General features: G+C 43.9%; 2 protein-coding genes across 2 annotated transcripts in view; both read left to right on the top strand.

Moving 5' to 3' along the window:
- Window positions 1–17192, top strand: part of LOC310871284 (tripartite motif-containing protein 16-like) — a gene marked incomplete at both ends in the record, with an annotated part of 503649 nt that overhangs the window by 57456 nt on the left and 429001 nt on the right. The window lies entirely within an intron of this gene.
- LOC310870527 (calsyntenin-2-like) overlaps window positions 1–17192 on the top strand; it is a gene marked incomplete at both ends in the record, with an annotated part of 63348 nt that overhangs the window by 13259 nt on the left and 32897 nt on the right. The window contains 8 exons of the mRNA XM_083781763.1: window positions 3984–4182; window positions 5258–5369; window positions 6038–6134; window positions 7946–8095; window positions 9207–9383; window positions 10323–10580; window positions 11552–11673; window positions 12857–13019. Coding sequence (XP_083637889.1) covers window positions 3984–4182; window positions 5258–5369; window positions 6038–6134; window positions 7946–8095; window positions 9207–9383; window positions 10323–10580; window positions 11552–11673; window positions 12857–13019 — 1278 coding nt within the window. The remainder of the gene's footprint in view (window positions 1–3983; window positions 4183–5257; window positions 5370–6037; window positions 6135–7945; window positions 8096–9206; window positions 9384–10322; window positions 10581–11551; window positions 11674–12856; window positions 13020–17192) is intronic.

The following is a 17192-nucleotide window of genomic DNA, read 5'->3' on the forward strand; positions in this document are numbered from 1 at the left end:
ATATTCATCATGATATCATTATGTTTGTTTTCATATAATCTATATAATAAATTTGTTTTATGCTAATGCTAATGCTTTGTAGATAGATCGATAGTAGCTCTGTTCCATACCTCTAATACGTGCAACACATTAGAGCTATGGACCAGAGCTAGATAGATAATATGTTGCTCATGGATGGATAGACAGGCTATCCGTTTTTATCCTGCTGTTCTATCATGTTACTATGTTAGTGTGACATTCAGACAGTGCAGAGGCTGCTCGATGGTGAATTAGTATTGTAACATTCTCCTTGGCTTTGACTGACTGACTGATATTAATACGGTAATCCAGCCAGTTCGGTCATTCGCATTATCATTTATGCTGGGCACACGCTTTTGTAAGCAAGGGTTGTTTTTGATGAACATCAATCCGTCCACTCCATGTGTGTGTGTGTGCGCGCGTGCACGGCTGCACGCTGTTTCACCCGCGTTTGGTTAAAAGTAAGTTACGTTTGAACTTTGAACATTACAAACAAACTTTGCAAATAACGTTTCGGGGTCCAAGCAATTCCTTCTGAATCTGCTATCATGCTAATGCTATCCCGCTGAGTTCGCTCTGACTTATTTTCTGACTGCCGCTGCTGACAGTCAGCAAGCAGTGACAGGGAAGAGCACGGAGCAACAACACAGTGAGGGGAGGGGCGGCGGGAGCAAAGGGGACAGATCTTCAAATGAACACCGCATTGAGCCTCGACACGTTGTTAGCTTGTAGCTCTTCTCTTTTTGGCGAACGACACCGCTGTTCAGAAATATAAATTTAGGTATAGAACCGCGACTATAGAATGTGCACTTGCTGTAGACAGAGACTTGTCTTTATCACGATTGAATGGTCAAATCCTGTAGTCGCACCTGTGCGACAAATCTAATTTTACAACTCGCACGGTGATATTTTTAGTCGCAAATGCGAGTACCTAGTCGCACTGTCGAGCCCTGCACACACACATTATTAATGAAGTAGTGAAAATAGATGATCCAAAGCGCTTATTGCGGCTGTAGGCTGTTCAAAAGCCGTGAGCCAAGGAGCTAAGCATGAGAGTATACGAGACACTTGTATGACGCGCACGCAGGAGTTCAGGTCCACTCCAAGCTGTCAGTTTGACCATTTATTCTTCTCCGCAGCACAGTAAAATACTACAGTTCCAAGCTAACTATTATATACGACCGACATGGATGTTAACCGTCTTCCTGCCATTGCCGAAGCCCTTCGGCAATTGAAGCATTAATTTGATATTAACGCTTGCTGCCATTGCCGAAGCCCTTCGGCAATTGCGCTTTTATAGTGCATATGATTGATCATGCCATAATGCTACTCACGTTAGCCGGTTAGCTAGCAGTGTTTTTAGCACTGCACTGGATCGTTCATATTAATTCACCGTCGCCATAAGAATCCATTCTATCCGTTTCTTTCAATCGCCTGTATCTCCTATTCCTTGTCCCAGATGGCATTTTTGGTCAAAACAGCGTTTCTTTGACGGCACGAGCCGACGTTGTGGAGTGCTAAAATGTACCGGCATGATTCGATCATGTAAACAAAGGTTGTCTTGGCAACGTAAAGCTGGCAGGGATAAGCTCACTTCCGGTTGAGGCAAAATGTGGCTTTTCAAAATAAGAGCTCAAATTAAAAAAATGCTGGCATGAATTAGGTCCTAATTTCTCAATAAATGGCAGCAGTAAAAGGGTTAAGATGCGTTGTTACGGTCAACAGAAAATGTCGAATCCCAGCTCACCCCCTCTTCGCCTATAAGTTCCTCAACTCTAGGTGCCATAATAAAGGGACGTTCACCCAGCGCAGAGTTGGTGCTTGACCTGGCAGTGCGGTTTCTACACGACCCACTGCTGTGTAATGTCTCTGTCCCCATGTAGCATGGGGCTGTAATCCTTTGCCTAGAAGACATAAGCGTGCGAAGGGGACTAACAGACCAACTCCATGACTTAGGCCAATCACTCAGCCGTAAAAACAGAAGAAACCTGAAGTAATCTGAAACCAGAAGTAACCATAGAGCTTCGAATCGACAAAGCACAGCTGGCATTTAAAACAACTCTCTAACAACACCAAGCTACGGATCTTCAATTAACACCAACGCAAAGACTGTCCTGCTCTATTTTGGCCCTGAAACGTGGAAGACCACCGAGGGCCTCATAAGAAAGATCCAAGTGTTTTCAAGCTGTGGTGGCCCATCAAAACCACACATTTGGAGTTATGGAGGATCACAAACCAGGACAATAGTTACTATACATCAAAAGGAGAAAGTGGAACTGGATAGGCCAAACCCTTAGAAAGGACATTTTCAGATGGGGGTCTGCAGCCAAATACATCAATTTGGGGTCCTTGGCATGAACAGGATTGAGAACCATTGTTTTAGACTCACAGCAACAATTTTTATTTTGCTGACGGCTTCCATTTACTACACTTGAACAGTTTATTTTGTTGACCCATACTAAAAGACTAAGATTTTGATATTTAGTCAACTAAGACTAATACTATACCAAGACTAAACAATTCCAGATGACTATAGGACAAAAACTAAATGGTGTTATAAAAGACACAGGGCTCCATTTTCGTTCGATCATTCTAAATACACTGTTTGGGGATTTAGCAGTGGGGAAGGGGTGTTCCCCCACTAAAGTTGGTATTTTGTTTACCTGTCTAAATCCCTAAAACACCTGTTACCCGTTACATTATGCATAGGTGTGGTTTGGGCGTTTCAATAATTAAACCAATCACCGTGCCACATGCCATTGCCTTTAAGAGATCCCTTCTCCATTGCCCGTTATGCCGCGTCTATAGCCCATGGAAGAGTGATGTGTTGCTGCCTTGAAGTCTCACTCGTGCTTCCCAAATGTGTGTGACCAAAATAGTAATTTAGGGGAAAGCGTGCCAACACTCCCATGAACACACCTCTAGGCGCAAATACCGGTGTCGGCAAAATAAATAGCGGGTGACGCTGGACCAAAATACTATTAAGGGACAGAGCAAGCTCCTATACTCGTAATCTCCGGGCAGCGGCTGACTTGCGGGCCACGTCGCGGGTGGCGACGAAAATGGAGCCCTAAGACTGAATGAGACAAAAATGGAGCCCTGAGACTGAATGAGAATTTGCACTGCTCACAAATCAGAATGTCTGGGCATGCACCGACTGCCCGCAATGAGGAATCCATGCATGCTGATGTTTGCTTTGAAAAGCGTCTCTCCATTGCCCGCTTTCTGTAGCCTACAGTATACTGTATGTCAGAAGATTACAGTTCATTCCAACCGCACAGCAGTGTGTGACTGTGTGCTCAATTATATTCACACCCCGGGCTGCTGGATGCTGAGACACAAGTGCGCGCGAGTGTGCGCGCGCGTGTGTGTGTGTGTGTGTTTCCCTCTACTCTCCATCATGGCAATTTAACGCATTAAAACCGGGGAAGCATCTTCGTCATTTTAGATTTAGCGTTGGCTATTCAAAAATAGCAGATGTATCTGCTATTTTTGAACATTTAAAAAATGTGTTTGGCGGCCCTTGGCATGAAAATGTTTGAGAACTACTGATTAGAAGGCATTTGTAGAATTGTGAAGGTCTTAACGGCTTAAATACATCAACACATGGCAAACTGAATTTCAGCCCCTGACTGTCCTAACCTCGCGTAGCGAGCCTTCATCTGCCTTTGCAATGCATATTGCCCCAGGCAGATTAAGTCTGGTCCCTCTCAATTGTGGGAGGACTTCACGGCCGAAATGGTGACGGCCAACCAGGGCTATAAGGGCCATCCAGGGCCCAGTATGCAAATCTAACACTGAGAGGGATTAATATCCACACAGTGATATTAGTATTGGCTATGACTGTCCATCTCTCTCTCTCTCTCTCTCTCTCTCTCTCTCTCTCTCTCTCTCTCTTTCTCTCTCTCTCTCTCTCTCTCGCTCTCTCTTTCTCTCTCTCTCTCTCTTTCTCTCTCTCGTTTTAGGGGAGATCTGTGCCTTTAAGATCCACGGGGGGCAGAAGGCCCAGTTTGAGGCTGTCGTCCTGAACGCCACGTCAGGGGAGGGGCTCCTGAGGGCCCGGGGCCCCATGGACTGTGAGGACCAGAGGGAACACACCCTCACTATCCAGGCATACGACTGTGGCACTGGACCCAACGCCACAGACTGGAAGAAATCACACAAGTGAGTGTGTTCGGGTGTGTGCATGCGTGCGTGCGTGCGTAACCAATTAAACTAACATCTGCTGCCTTTTTCATTTTCTTGACACATTGATTCATTCTAATTATATACTTTTGTACAGTAACAGTCAGATTGTTGTACAAGTAACTGTAAGATAGTTTACATGAAAAAATCCTTTCTTCCCTCTACCTCACTCTCCTTTCATCTCACTATCACCTCCCTTCTCCTTTCACTATCCGTGATGTGTTCCTCCTCTCACTATCACCTCCCTTCTCCTTTCACTATCCGTGATGTGTTCCTCCTCTCACTATCACCTCCCTTCTCCTTTCACTATCCGTGATGTGTTCCTCCTCTCACTATCACCTCCCTTCTCCTTTCACTATCCGTGATGTGTTCCTCCTCTCACTATCACCTCCCTTCTCCTTTCACTATCTGTGATGTGTTCCTCCTCTCACTATCACCTCCCTTCTCCTTTCACTATCCGTGATGTGTTCCTCCTCTCACTATCACCTCCCTTCTCCTTTCACTATCCGTGATGTGTTCCTCCTCTCACTATCACCTCCCTTCTCCTTTCACTATCCGTGATGTGTTCCTCCTCTCACTATGGGCGGCGGTGGCTCAGGGGTAGAGTGCCTGGATGGTAACCGTAAGGTTGCCAGTTCGAACCCGGGCTCCCCCAGAGTTACTGTCGAAGTGTCCTTGAGCAAGACACTGAACCCCTAATTGCTCCCGATGTGCTAGTTGGTGCCTTGCATGGTTTCCGCTGCCATCGGTGTATGAATGGGTGAATGTAATGCACAATCTCTGTAAAGCGCCTTGGATAAAGGCGCTATATAAATGCACCATTTACCATTTACCATTTACTATCACCTCCCTTCTCCTTTCACTATCCGTGATGTGTTCCTCCTCTCACTATCACCTCCCTTCTCCTTTCACTATCCGTGATGTGTTCCTCCTCTCACTATCACCTCCCTTCTCCTTTCACTATCCGTGATGTGTTCCTCCTCTCACTATCACCTCCCCTCAACCTCTCGCTATCACCTCCTTTAACCCCAACTCCTCCTCTTCCTGGATGCAGGGCGGTGGTCCACATCCAGGTTGATGATGTCAACGAGTTTCCTCCCGTCTTCCGACGGACGCAGTACAAGGCCTCCGTGACGGAGGGCAAGATCTATGACGCCATCCTGCAGGCATGACATCGTCGTGTTTGTTATTATTAGATCTATCACATCAACATCTTTATTATTCATAAAGATCTATGACATCATCCGGTTTATTTTTCATGAAGATCTAAAGTATGACATCATTCTGCGCGTATGGCATTATCCTGTTTATTCATGTAGATCTACAGTATGATGTCATCATGCAGGTATGACATCATCATAAAGCAAATATCTCACAGACCTTGACTATGCTGATGATCTGGTGTGTATTGCTGATTCATAGGGGCTGTGGTGCTTGTTATTGTGTAAAACAGGAACTCAGGTTTGGCTCCTCCTCCGTCTTAGTCCACTTCCTCCCAGGTGCTTCTGTGTTTATTCCTGCTAACAACAACAGTACATGTTTAATCTGATCCACCCGGAGACTTCCTTATAGAGGACGAAGACCTTTTATGTATGTAGATGCTATAATAGCCAGAGACACTGACAAATAGCAATGGGAGATAAACCAAAGGTCGATGCTTATTGTGTTGTAGAAAAATCACAATAATGTCACAATTCTGTAGTTACACAGAAAAGCCAAAGCTGGCTTCCATCGTGGTCCACTTTGAGAGATAGAACACCACGCAACAAACTGTACACACAACCATGAATCAAGGACATGTCATGTTATCCGTGTTGTGGTGTTGCCACTGTAGGTAGAGGCGTGGGATGAGGACTGCTCGCCACAGTACAGCCAGATCTGCAACTACGACATCGTCACAGCGGGGACGCCATTCGCCATTGACCGCAATGGTACGTTTGACCGCATGAGTCACACTAAATACTGTATCACTACCTTATCACAAATGTATAAATACTTTCTCAGTTAGACACAGCATTATCATCGCTGTTGGGCACAACTTTTTATGATTTACTTTTGGTAAATGAATGCCCTACTTGATCATAACGTAAAACGTATAAAAAATAGCAGATATACAAACTCTATTGTATTTTTTATATAGTGATATAAAAAAATGAATGGTTTTGGCGGGGCATAAAGTTTCCATCCGACAGCAACAATACACAGCTTACTGAATTGACAACAGTCTTTTATGTAAAAGTTTTTGTCATGTAAAAGTGTTTTGTTGTGGGTTCTAAAATGAGCCAGAATTATACAGCATGACTTGCCTGGTGATTAGAAGAAAAGTTCTAAAAATGCACTTGAATTATTCATGCAATCATGCAAAGACTACTCAGTGTAGGCCTTTCATGTCTGCTTGTAGCTCTGCTCATGTGATATCAGATGATCTGCTTACAGAGACACAGGTCTGATATCACATTGATATCTCCGATTATCTGTGCACCAAGACACAGCTCTGATATCAACGACCCCCCAGAGCAGAGCCAAAGATACAATAATCCATGAACAACAACACACAGTATAATAACACATCAACACATCATACACAATCGCAAACAATACAATAATATCCCATAACCCCTGGACTAAGAATTACAGGGAGGAGGCCGGGGAGGAGGCCGGGGAGGCGGGGGAAATTTCACGCCGACGCCGCACGAGCTGCTTGACAGTTCAGAACGCAAAGAATGAGTAGAGAGCTGAGGCTGCTTAAGTAGGTGGCCTGAATTGCACTGTGGGAATGAGGGCGTGGCCTGGAGAGGCAGCAGATTTAAAGAAGCAGTATAGAGCACCGAAGTCTGACGTCACTTTCAGTAGAGGGCGTCAGTCCCCAGGTTCATGTATTTGTTTAGTTGCATTGAAATCACCATAGGAGGAGTTTTAGATTGATTCATATAAGAACTGTGTTTGAAAAATAAACATGTCATCCCGGCCGCTTCACTCACATGGATATGAAGAATCAACTGACTGAGAGAAAACGCTAATGTTACTGCTGCTGAATTAGTTAGATTTTCGCTAGAAGCAGACTGTATCATATATGAGTGACTGACTGTTGCAAACGATACAGAGACACCTCCCTGACAATAACGCCGAGACAGCTTGTTTATTTTTGGACCACAACGCTTATAGTAGACGATATTAAGATCACCCCATGTTATTCTCCATAGAGAAACTACTTCCGTGAACCAGGGGAATCGAAGGGATGAGCGAGTTACGTCAGGACTTCGGTGCTCTATAGATCACTAGGGAGAAGGGGGAGGGGGAACTATGTACACATATAAACCATCTGCCTTCCGTGCCGCAATGAACTAACACTACGCTTGAATTATTTTCATTTGCAATGTTTGACCTGCACATGAAGCAAAATAAAATATCATGACTGAAACCTTTTGTTAGGACCAGTGAAAGGAGCCCTACCTCACAATAGCACTGTTTCCTAAACAATTAGCACAATTATGTAGAATGATGTTTTGTTAATATTGTTCAAAACCTATGTTCCTAAACACACGTTTTAAATATTGCTTTTATGAAGACCATTAACTGTTTTTTGTAAGATGCTTCTGAACATTCAAAATCAAATTCGTCACAGCATGGCACGCTGTCAGCTTAGACGATTTCCGGTTCACAACATGATTCCACTGAAGATATCTAAATGACAGAAAACAGTTGTGGCGACTAAGAACTTCACTTCAACCCATGCCTGCAGGTAACATCAGAAACACAGAGCGGTTGAGCTATGAGAAGCAGCACAGCTACCACTTCCTGGTGACGGCGGTTGACTGCGGTCAGAAGAGAGCCAATGAGAGCGTCGCTGTGCACATTGATGTGGAGCCTGTCTGCACACCTGGATGGAAAGGTAAGCCATTAATAATAATTAATACTACCAGCACCCATGTGGAAAGAAAGAAAGAAAGAAAGAAAGAAAGAAAGAAAGAAAGAAAGAAAGAAAGAAAACTCACAACCATGGACTGTAAAACCCATGGACTAAAGGCTACTACTACTACTACTACTACTACTATTATCATCAATTTTAAAATGAATGTGATCATAATTTACAAAAAACAAAAAAGATCTATCATGGTAATTGAAGGAAGACTGAAAGCACCATAATGTAATTATGACAATGATTAATAAGGTAATAAAATCCAGTGTAATGTCCGTTTTCAAAGTCACATTGTATTGTTTCCCCAGAGTTAGTGTCGACGTGTCCTTGAGCAAGACGCCGAACCCCTAATTGCTCCCTGTGAGCAGGTTGGGGCCTAGCATGGTTTCCTCCGCCACCGGTGTATGAATGTGTGTGAATGCAATGCATGTAAAGTGCTTTGGTGCTATATAAATGCACCATTTACCATGGCAATCATTGTTCTGCAGCCAGCAGGGGCGAAATAGCAACACCTGCTAAGCCATTAATGAGAACTGCAGGGAATTTGGCCCTTCCTTATTGGTTTCATTTCCAAAACAGTATGCCTGCCGCCTGCTCACAGCGTGCCACATTGCAACGCGTAGTGAGCTTGTCAATTTGATTTCATGTTTGCAATTTTTCAACAGACTGATTCAGTTGTCTCTCAAAGCTACCCCCATCAGCCTAGCTATAGAGCCAAATAAATGTGAATTTGGGATGACATGAAAAAAGGTTGAGAGCCACTGGCTCAATTTAGTTGATGATGGTCTGAAGACTGACACATCCATTCTGTGTCACTTGTTTCATCAATCATCATGCATGTCATTTTTTTTTTACACTTTTGTAATCAAAATATATTTTTTGTTTATTTCTTTAAAAGAGCCACAACATTTGTCTGTCCTTAGTCTCGGTTTAGAGCACAAACCTTTCTATTTTATTCATATATGCAGATGAAAGGAAACTTTTTGATGATTATGTAAAACATAATTGTGATTGCGTGAATTTCGATCAGGCAATTATGTATAGCAACATTCACAGGTGACATTGCTCTTTTCACTTGCACCAGGATGGAGCGAGCGTGTGGACTATGAACCAGGAAGTGGAAGCAGGCAGCTGTTTCCCAGCATGCACCTGGAGACTTGCGGCGGAACCCTGTCTGCTGTGAGCGCCACACTGCAGCTGCACGCCACACACACCGGCAAGGACTGTGACCACTCCCACAAATCACTGCTAAAACCATGTGGTAAGGAGAGAGAGAGAGAGAGAGAGAGAGAGAGAGAGAGAGAGAAAACCATGTGACATTAATGTTGAATAAAGAAAGAAAATAAATGTGCATGTAATGCAGGAGGCAGCAGGACGTTGCTTTACTGAAAGTGAGTGCTTCCAAACTTATAAAAATAATCACCTGCAATTGGTATTTCTTGACGGAAAGTAGCTCATAACCAGTGTTGTCAAGTAACTTAATTAATATATTACTTTCAGTAATATTATTACTTTTTTCCAGTAACTAGTAACGTAACTTTCACATTTTGAGTAATAATATTACATTCACTTTTTTCCAAAAGTAACATTATTACTATTTTCACGAGCCTTGGTGGAACTGTGGGTTTATTTGTTTATTTATAATGGTAGACTGGGTTGGGGTGGAGTTGCAGGCTGCTGATCCGCTCTAGAGCGGATACGGATCCGCTCAAACAATTCCTTAACCCTCCATCAGGCGGCCCGGCTGGCCAGGCCAGGGGGAGGTAGTTTAGAGATCAGTATTACTGCATGTTTTTGTGAGGGTACCTACCCTAGGGGACACGGGGAGAACATGCAAACTCCACACAGAAAGGCCCTTTTGCCAACCCCGCCTCTGGTACATGTACATAGTAGCCATCCAGTAGAACGACCTCGAATCTGGGGTCTTTTAAACAGCAGACATGTCTATGTCTATTGGAAAAGGTTTCCCTATAGGGTCATTTGTATAGGACAGATAAGGCAGCATTTCTTTATGTTATGTATATGTATATTGTACAATATGTTACCGTCATGTGTTTTGAATTGTAATATATTAATTCAGGACCGTTGTGGTATCTGTGCCTTTCAAAATAAATCAAATCAAATCAAAACAATTCCCGACAGAAAATGGACACTGGACTTGCTTTAACTGTGCTTCCTCTGATTGGTGCATTGACCACAGGTGCGGCAGTGGGCAGCACCAACCTCCTCCCTGCCCCCGGGCCTTCCGCTGGTTGGACGGCCTCTCTGCTGATGGACAGTGCCATGAGGGACGGCGAGCTCGTCTTCCGGTTCGACGGGCACCAGGCGGCCATCGTCCCCGAGCCCCATCGGCTGAGTGACCGCTTCACCATAGCAACCTGGATGAGACACGCCCAGAGCCCGTGTACTGAACACCCCGCCCACAACGAGACCCTGCTCTGTAGCTCTGACAAGACTGGTGAGTAACTAGATACATTTACTCAAATACATTTTTTTCTCTTTTACTTTACTTGAGTATAAAGAGGTAAATATTGCATGGACAATATTGTTCTTTTTTACTACACTAGTTATTTGAAAGCTTTAGCCACCATTACATGGTACATTTAGACTAGAGGATTATTACATAATGTGCAGTAAGCCCTATTTTATTCAGAGATCACCCAAATCATGCGGTTTTATTTTTAATAAAAAATGTCAACGTTGTCTTGTTTTGACTAATTTGTGTAGAAAGAAGATCTGGTAGGTATGCTTACGCCAACCGAATCACTTCTGTTTTCACGTGACGCGGTACTACGATCCGATTGGTCCAACTCTAACTGCAACAACCTGGAACAGTGCACTTCATCCTCCGTTCTAAAAGTATCGTAAGCCTACAAACTTATGACTGCTTGCCGTGGGTGTCTGTGTCGGGTACTGCTCGACTGCAGATGGATTGGGTGCTCTCAGCATACAACACAGGCAGCCAGCGTGCTTCCTTGTTTACAAATGAAACCGGAAACGGAAGACCGCATTGCAGCTTCAGTGTCTCTCCAAACAAAATAGTACCTTTATAAAAATACGTTAAAAAAATAAAACCTCATGAGTTTTCCTGATGTCATAAACTGTCAGAATCAGCTTTTGTTGCGTTCGTTCATGTGCTAAAAGAGTGACTTTGAGAGCTGTTTCCCCGCTACAATGTAAGTCAATGGGCTCATTGGGCTGGTATTTTTATAAAGTTATTTTCTATAAAACTGCACAATGGAGCGAAATAACTCCTGGACTGGACTAGTTTGACCATAATAAGGTAAGAAAACAACCCAAACCTCCAAAAAGTGGTCTTACCCTTTAAAGGAAGACCTAAAACAGCATTTTCATTGAGACGAGACTGTGTGCGTGCGTGCGTGTGTGCGTGCGTGCAACCGTGCGTGCAACCGTGCATGTCTGTTGCAGAGATGAACCACCACCACTACTCTCTGTACGTGCACAACTGTCAGCTGGTGTTCCTGCTGAGGAGAGACCCCACCCAGTCTGAGACCGTCACACCTGCCGAGTTCCACTGGAAACTACACCAGGTCAGTCTAAAGTTTCAATTTAATGACTTATATGACTTTTAATACCAAATTTGCCAAATTATCTAAATTTTATATTTAATATTCATAAGAAAGAAAGAAAATAATAGCCGATCTACAAGCTCACTGCGAGGCATTGTGAGCTTGTAGATTGGCTATTTTCCACAATATGTATTGGTGGAACAGAGTCAAACTAAATGCATCAACTCACTACAATTCAAAGTGCTTGTCAGGGTGGGGGCCTGGGGGGGCGACCAGTTCAAATTTGGTTGTTTTGGGGGGTCCCAGCTAGAACTTTCTCCTCTCCTCTCCTCTCCTCTCCTCTCCTCTCCTCTCCTCTCCTCTCCTCTCCTCTCCTCTCCTCTCCTCTCCTCTCCTCTCCTCTCCTCTCCTCTCCTCTCCTCTCCTCTCCTCTCCTCTCCTCTCCTCTCCTCTCCTCTGCTGTTATGCCATTGCATTATTGATGCCATCCTATTATGTGCCTGTGCAGTGGCACAGAGGTGGCTGAGTAATAGACTGCAGAGAGAGAGAGAGAGAGAGAGAGAGAGAGGAGACGGACAGATGGACCTCTGCCTCAATGTGCTCGGTTGTTTGTGGCTTCTTGTAACTGATGATGTCGTTGTCTAACGAACAAGCTGTTCATTACACAACAACCTCATTTGTTGTTAATGACCTGTTAGGCAACTCAGTTAAGCAGCTTGCACACTGAGCTAGTTTTGTGTTTGTCAGAAATTGTCACGCCTCCGAAACGTTTTCCTGTCATTAGCCCATTTACACCGGGGAGGCATCTGTGTCATTTTAGATTTCAGCAAACGTTTATTGGAAGGATTTAAAAGGTCTAAATGGGTCTAAACTTTCCGGATCAGGTTCGATTTTCTGGGTTTTTCATAATATCTTTTCGGTGTAGGCCTAACTGTATGTCACAATGTTACCCTGAGGAATGAAGCCTGTGTGTGCATTCAGGAAAGGCCCATTGCTTACTTTGTCATTTTCCAATGCGATGATATCATTTGGAACAACCGTGAAACTATTAAACACCATTAAACAATTGGCGGCACACACTGGATGCAGATATGAAGAGATCTGTGTGTGATGTGTGTGACGTGTGTGTGTGTGTGTGTGTGTGTGTGTGTGTGTGTGTGCGTGCATGCATGCATGCGTGCGTGTGTGCATGCGTGTGTTTCAGATATGTGACAGGCAGTGGCATTACTACATCCTCAACGTGGAGCTAGCTACTGTGGCGCTACTTGTGGATGGCGTGACCTTTGAACCCTACCTGGTGACTGGTGATTGGGCGACCCACGCGTCTCAAGTCGACACCCAGCTGACTGTCGGTGCTTGTTGGCAAGGTCTATTTTAGTTTCATTCATCAGAAAAGTCATAACGCACATTCACTGCCTTTGACGAGATGTCTTGTCATTTAAGGGTTTTCATTGATAACATTAGATCGCCCTCTTCGTCAGCATATGAATGGCTCCAAATTGCTAGAAGACCCATACAACCGAAAGTGAAAACTCTGTCTCCATCGGCATAAATGTAAACAGATTTACAAAAATGCTCTTTTCCTGTTTTTGGACAAAACAAGCTTTATTCTCAGCCTAAACTAAATGTTATTTTCCGGGTGAAAATAACACTCAGGCGACCCAGCCGGGGTTGATCAAGTCCCAGTAGCTACCCTCAATTTGTCCATTCGGGAAAGACCAGGGCCACAAAATCCGTTGGAACTACTTCGGAACTACTCTGCCGGGACTGGGAGGTACGTTTCTGGCGCATGGAAGGACAAGGCTCTGTGGTTTGACTCCTGTTGTCTCACCAGGTCCAATTCCTGCTTTCACCAGGCCCAGGACCTGTGCGTTGCACCAGAGGAACCTTGTCCAATATAACGAAGCCCTTGTCTGGCCAGATGCCAAGACAAGTCTATTCTGAGCAGACTGCAGCTTACTATAACTTTCTCAAGCTCTCGTCTCATACCACAAGGTACAGGGAAAATCTAAATGAAAATAATATAAGGGGATTTGTTAAAAGCAACTTAAAGTTTTTGTCTATAGGCTGCGTACTTTAATTGCCATCTTCTGGGAAAAAAGGTGTCAAATCCAGAGAGAGAGAGAGAGAGAGAGAGAGAGAGAGAGAGAGAGAGGCGCCTCAGGCTACAGATGGTTGTTCGTTCTTCTGTGAGAATGAAGCTGTCATACTTACATCAAACACCATGATGATGCCTGTCAGTTCCGGTCTCAACCAGCAATCACAAGTAAATTATGGGGGGGGGGGGAACCTTGTATTTCCAAAACGTTTACTTTTCAGGAAAAGAAAAGAAAGAAAAAAACTGTGTTCCAATGTAGTTATGATTTTGTCACAAACAGATTATTAATGCTCATTAATATAATGATAATTAATTCACATTAGTTCAATATCCATAAACTGAACACTTAACCATTTTAAAAAGTGTGTGTGTGTGTGTGTGTGTGTGTGTGTGTGTGTGTGTGTGTGTGTGTGCGTGCGTGCGTGCGTGTGTGCCATGGCATTTCGGCTGTCAAAAATGTCTTTTCATCTGGTGCATGATTGCAGTTTCATTTCTCTTCAAGCCATCATCTTGTTCACTCTCTCTCTTCAGTTCAAAGGGGTTTCATGGCCAAGAGAAAACCTAGCTTGCAGATCTGATACTTTTGATGCTTTTGTGTGATGCTGTAGTATGATGAAGGGCATTTATTCAGGTTTTTGCCCGACAGTGACGATATTTATAATGGTTTTGCTACTTTTACTCATAGCAAAAAGTAAAACATCTGAGTACTTGGCAGCAACTTAACACGTAGTTACCTTCAACTGCAATGGCATCGTGGCTCTCATTTCAATGTCTTTCAGCTGGTGCCTGCATTGCTATTCCATTTTTCCTACAAGCCATATCATCTGCTCCATTTTCTCCCTTCCTCCTCCTCCTACTCAGTGCATCCCTCGCTTTCTCTCTTTTCCGTTTGGATGTATGATTGTGGGTGAAAACCCTGAAGGAGGGATTATCCGGAGTGAATGGAATGCAAATTCACTCGCTATTATGTCCCAATGAAGGCAGCCGTTAAGCTGATTTGAAGCCGAGGGGTCTTTATCACCCTGAAGGCGTTTATTTCTCAATAATGACCGACTCACCGTTCATGATCACTTTGCATAATGACCGTCTCACCGTCCCACTTATTACAGAGCTAAATAATAAAGAAATATTGTTGCTGTCGGGCAGAAACCTCTTATCTCCATCTTTTTGTGTTCTTTTATTTCATAACTGAATGCCTGACTTCATACCACAGCGTCACACACAAAAAAAGATCAAAAGCAGTTCCGGAAGCTTGAAACGCAGCGCAAGGCGACCCATTTTGAGGTTGTCGATCTGCCATTTTTCCACTTTGAATTTGCATCCTGAAAAGTAACAGTTTCCACCTGACAGAGACAAATTCATACATTGGTTGGGGGTGAGTAATCGATTATGACAAATAACTGATAATTGAAACGATCTTGTGCATGTCAAGGAAAAATGGTGAAAATAGGCAATCTACAACCTCACACAATGTGTTGTAATGTGACATGTTGAGAGCTGATAAGTTTGTAGATCAGATATTTTAATCTAAAATTGCTATTTTGCTATTTTGGTCACTTACATTTGTGAAGTCGGTAGTGGAGTTTAAAAGCACCCGTAAGCCGTGCCAAATTAGTTTGGTAGAGCGGCGCGGCATGCCGCGCACGCCTCAATGGAGATGTCTGCAGGCACAGAGTCAGGATGCCTCATCTCTCCTTATTCTCCTATCTCTTTGTAATTTTCCTATAATCAGCAGAAGTCGAGTGCCTGCCACTTCCTTGTGTCCATTGTGTTTATGTAATAATTGTATAGTCAAAGAAGTTATTTGTGCGCGATTCCATTTTCATTTGCTCTTTCAGTTCATGATCACCCCATAGCAGCAAATGGGGTTTATTGACCGAACTTTCCTTTTCGCTTCATACCGTTCCGTAGAGACGGCCTACACGATACTATATGAAAGCCCTAATTTTGTAGTTTACATAGAACTTAGAATTTTTTTAAATTAGCAAGATTTGAGCAGTGTATTTAGAAAGATTAGACTAAATTGGAGCCCTAGATCTCTAAAGCTTTGAGCACTGTCCATGGTGAGCCGTCGCACATCCGATGTTCGGATATCATTTGGGACTTTGTCTTGCATCGCTCCCGACATGTAACCGTTTCTGACGAGAGGTAAATAGTGTGCGTTAACGCTCATTATCATTCCTCACAACAACAACCCCCTCCTCCCTGATAACCCGGAAATGAAAACGGAGGCTCGTACAACGGGAGCCTATGGCTGGCACAGCTTAGCTACCGCATGCTTGTGCTACCACCGCAAAAAAAGAGTTAAGTGGTCAACATGGATTGTATTCTTCTCCACATCATAATATTGGAAAGATGTTTACTTCTTCCCTAGCAGCAGCTTATTGATCTTCCTGCCATCCTTGGTCAACTGGTTCAGTCAGACAACTCAAGGAGGATGTAATATATATTTATTGAATATAAGATAATCAATGCAATATATTTATTATGGTTTGGCGATGTATTGGATCTGCTTTTAGGTACTCAGGTCAAGCGCATCAGTCCCAACCATAGGGACTCTGAATCCCCCGTACCTAAACAGTAGATCCAAAACGACAGGTGGTAGCTGGGGTGGAGGTGGGTGAGCACTTTGTATACAGCAGCACGCAGTATACAAAAAGGCAGCAGCAGCAGAATTGAGCGCAGGATGTATGACAGCGGCACGCTGATACAACAGCAGTAAGCAAGCAGAATGAGCGCGGGTTGTATGACAGCAGCACGCTGATACAACGGCAGTAGGCTAAAGCAAGCAGAGTTGAGCGCAGGTTGTATGACAACAGCACGTTGATACAACAGCAGTGTAAGCAAGCAAGAAGGCAGAGGACTGCAAACCTCTGGTTCAAGTAGCCGGTATGAGAGATTGGGTGAGCGTGTGATTGGCTGAGTGAGTCATGTGGATGAGAGCTTGATGCTGCGGTGGCCCAATTAACGGCCGGCGCGCTGACTGAGGTTCCCTGACTGAACTTGCTCTGCGCATGTCTACGACAGGCGCAAATGCTCATTTCAGTCAGACAACTCAAGGAGGATGTAATATATATTTATTGAATATAAGATAATCAATGCAATATATTTATTATGGTTTGGCGATGTATTGGATCTGCTTTTAGGTACTCAGGTCAAGCGCATCAGTCCCAACCATAGGGACTCTGAATCCCCCAACAGCGCAAAACATCCGAAACCCCCAAAAAGCAGATCATCACCAACCCTAAGCTATACATGTGTACAACAGAGCACCTGTTGTTTCCTGTAACAGGAAGACCATACCGATATCCATTCCGCGCAGCGACAAGGGTCATAGGACATGGATCAGACATAGGTCATGCTAGCATTATGTGATGACTAGTCAATGTGTTGGACAGTACAGCGCCTGTTCGACAGTACAGCGCCTGTTCTAGCATTATGT

This window comes from Protomyctophum parallelum (assembly GCF_964188405.1).
Source record: "Protomyctophum parallelum genome assembly, chromosome: 14".
Classification (NCBI taxonomy): Eukaryota; Metazoa; Chordata; class Actinopteri; order Myctophiformes; family Myctophidae; genus Protomyctophum; species Protomyctophum parallelum.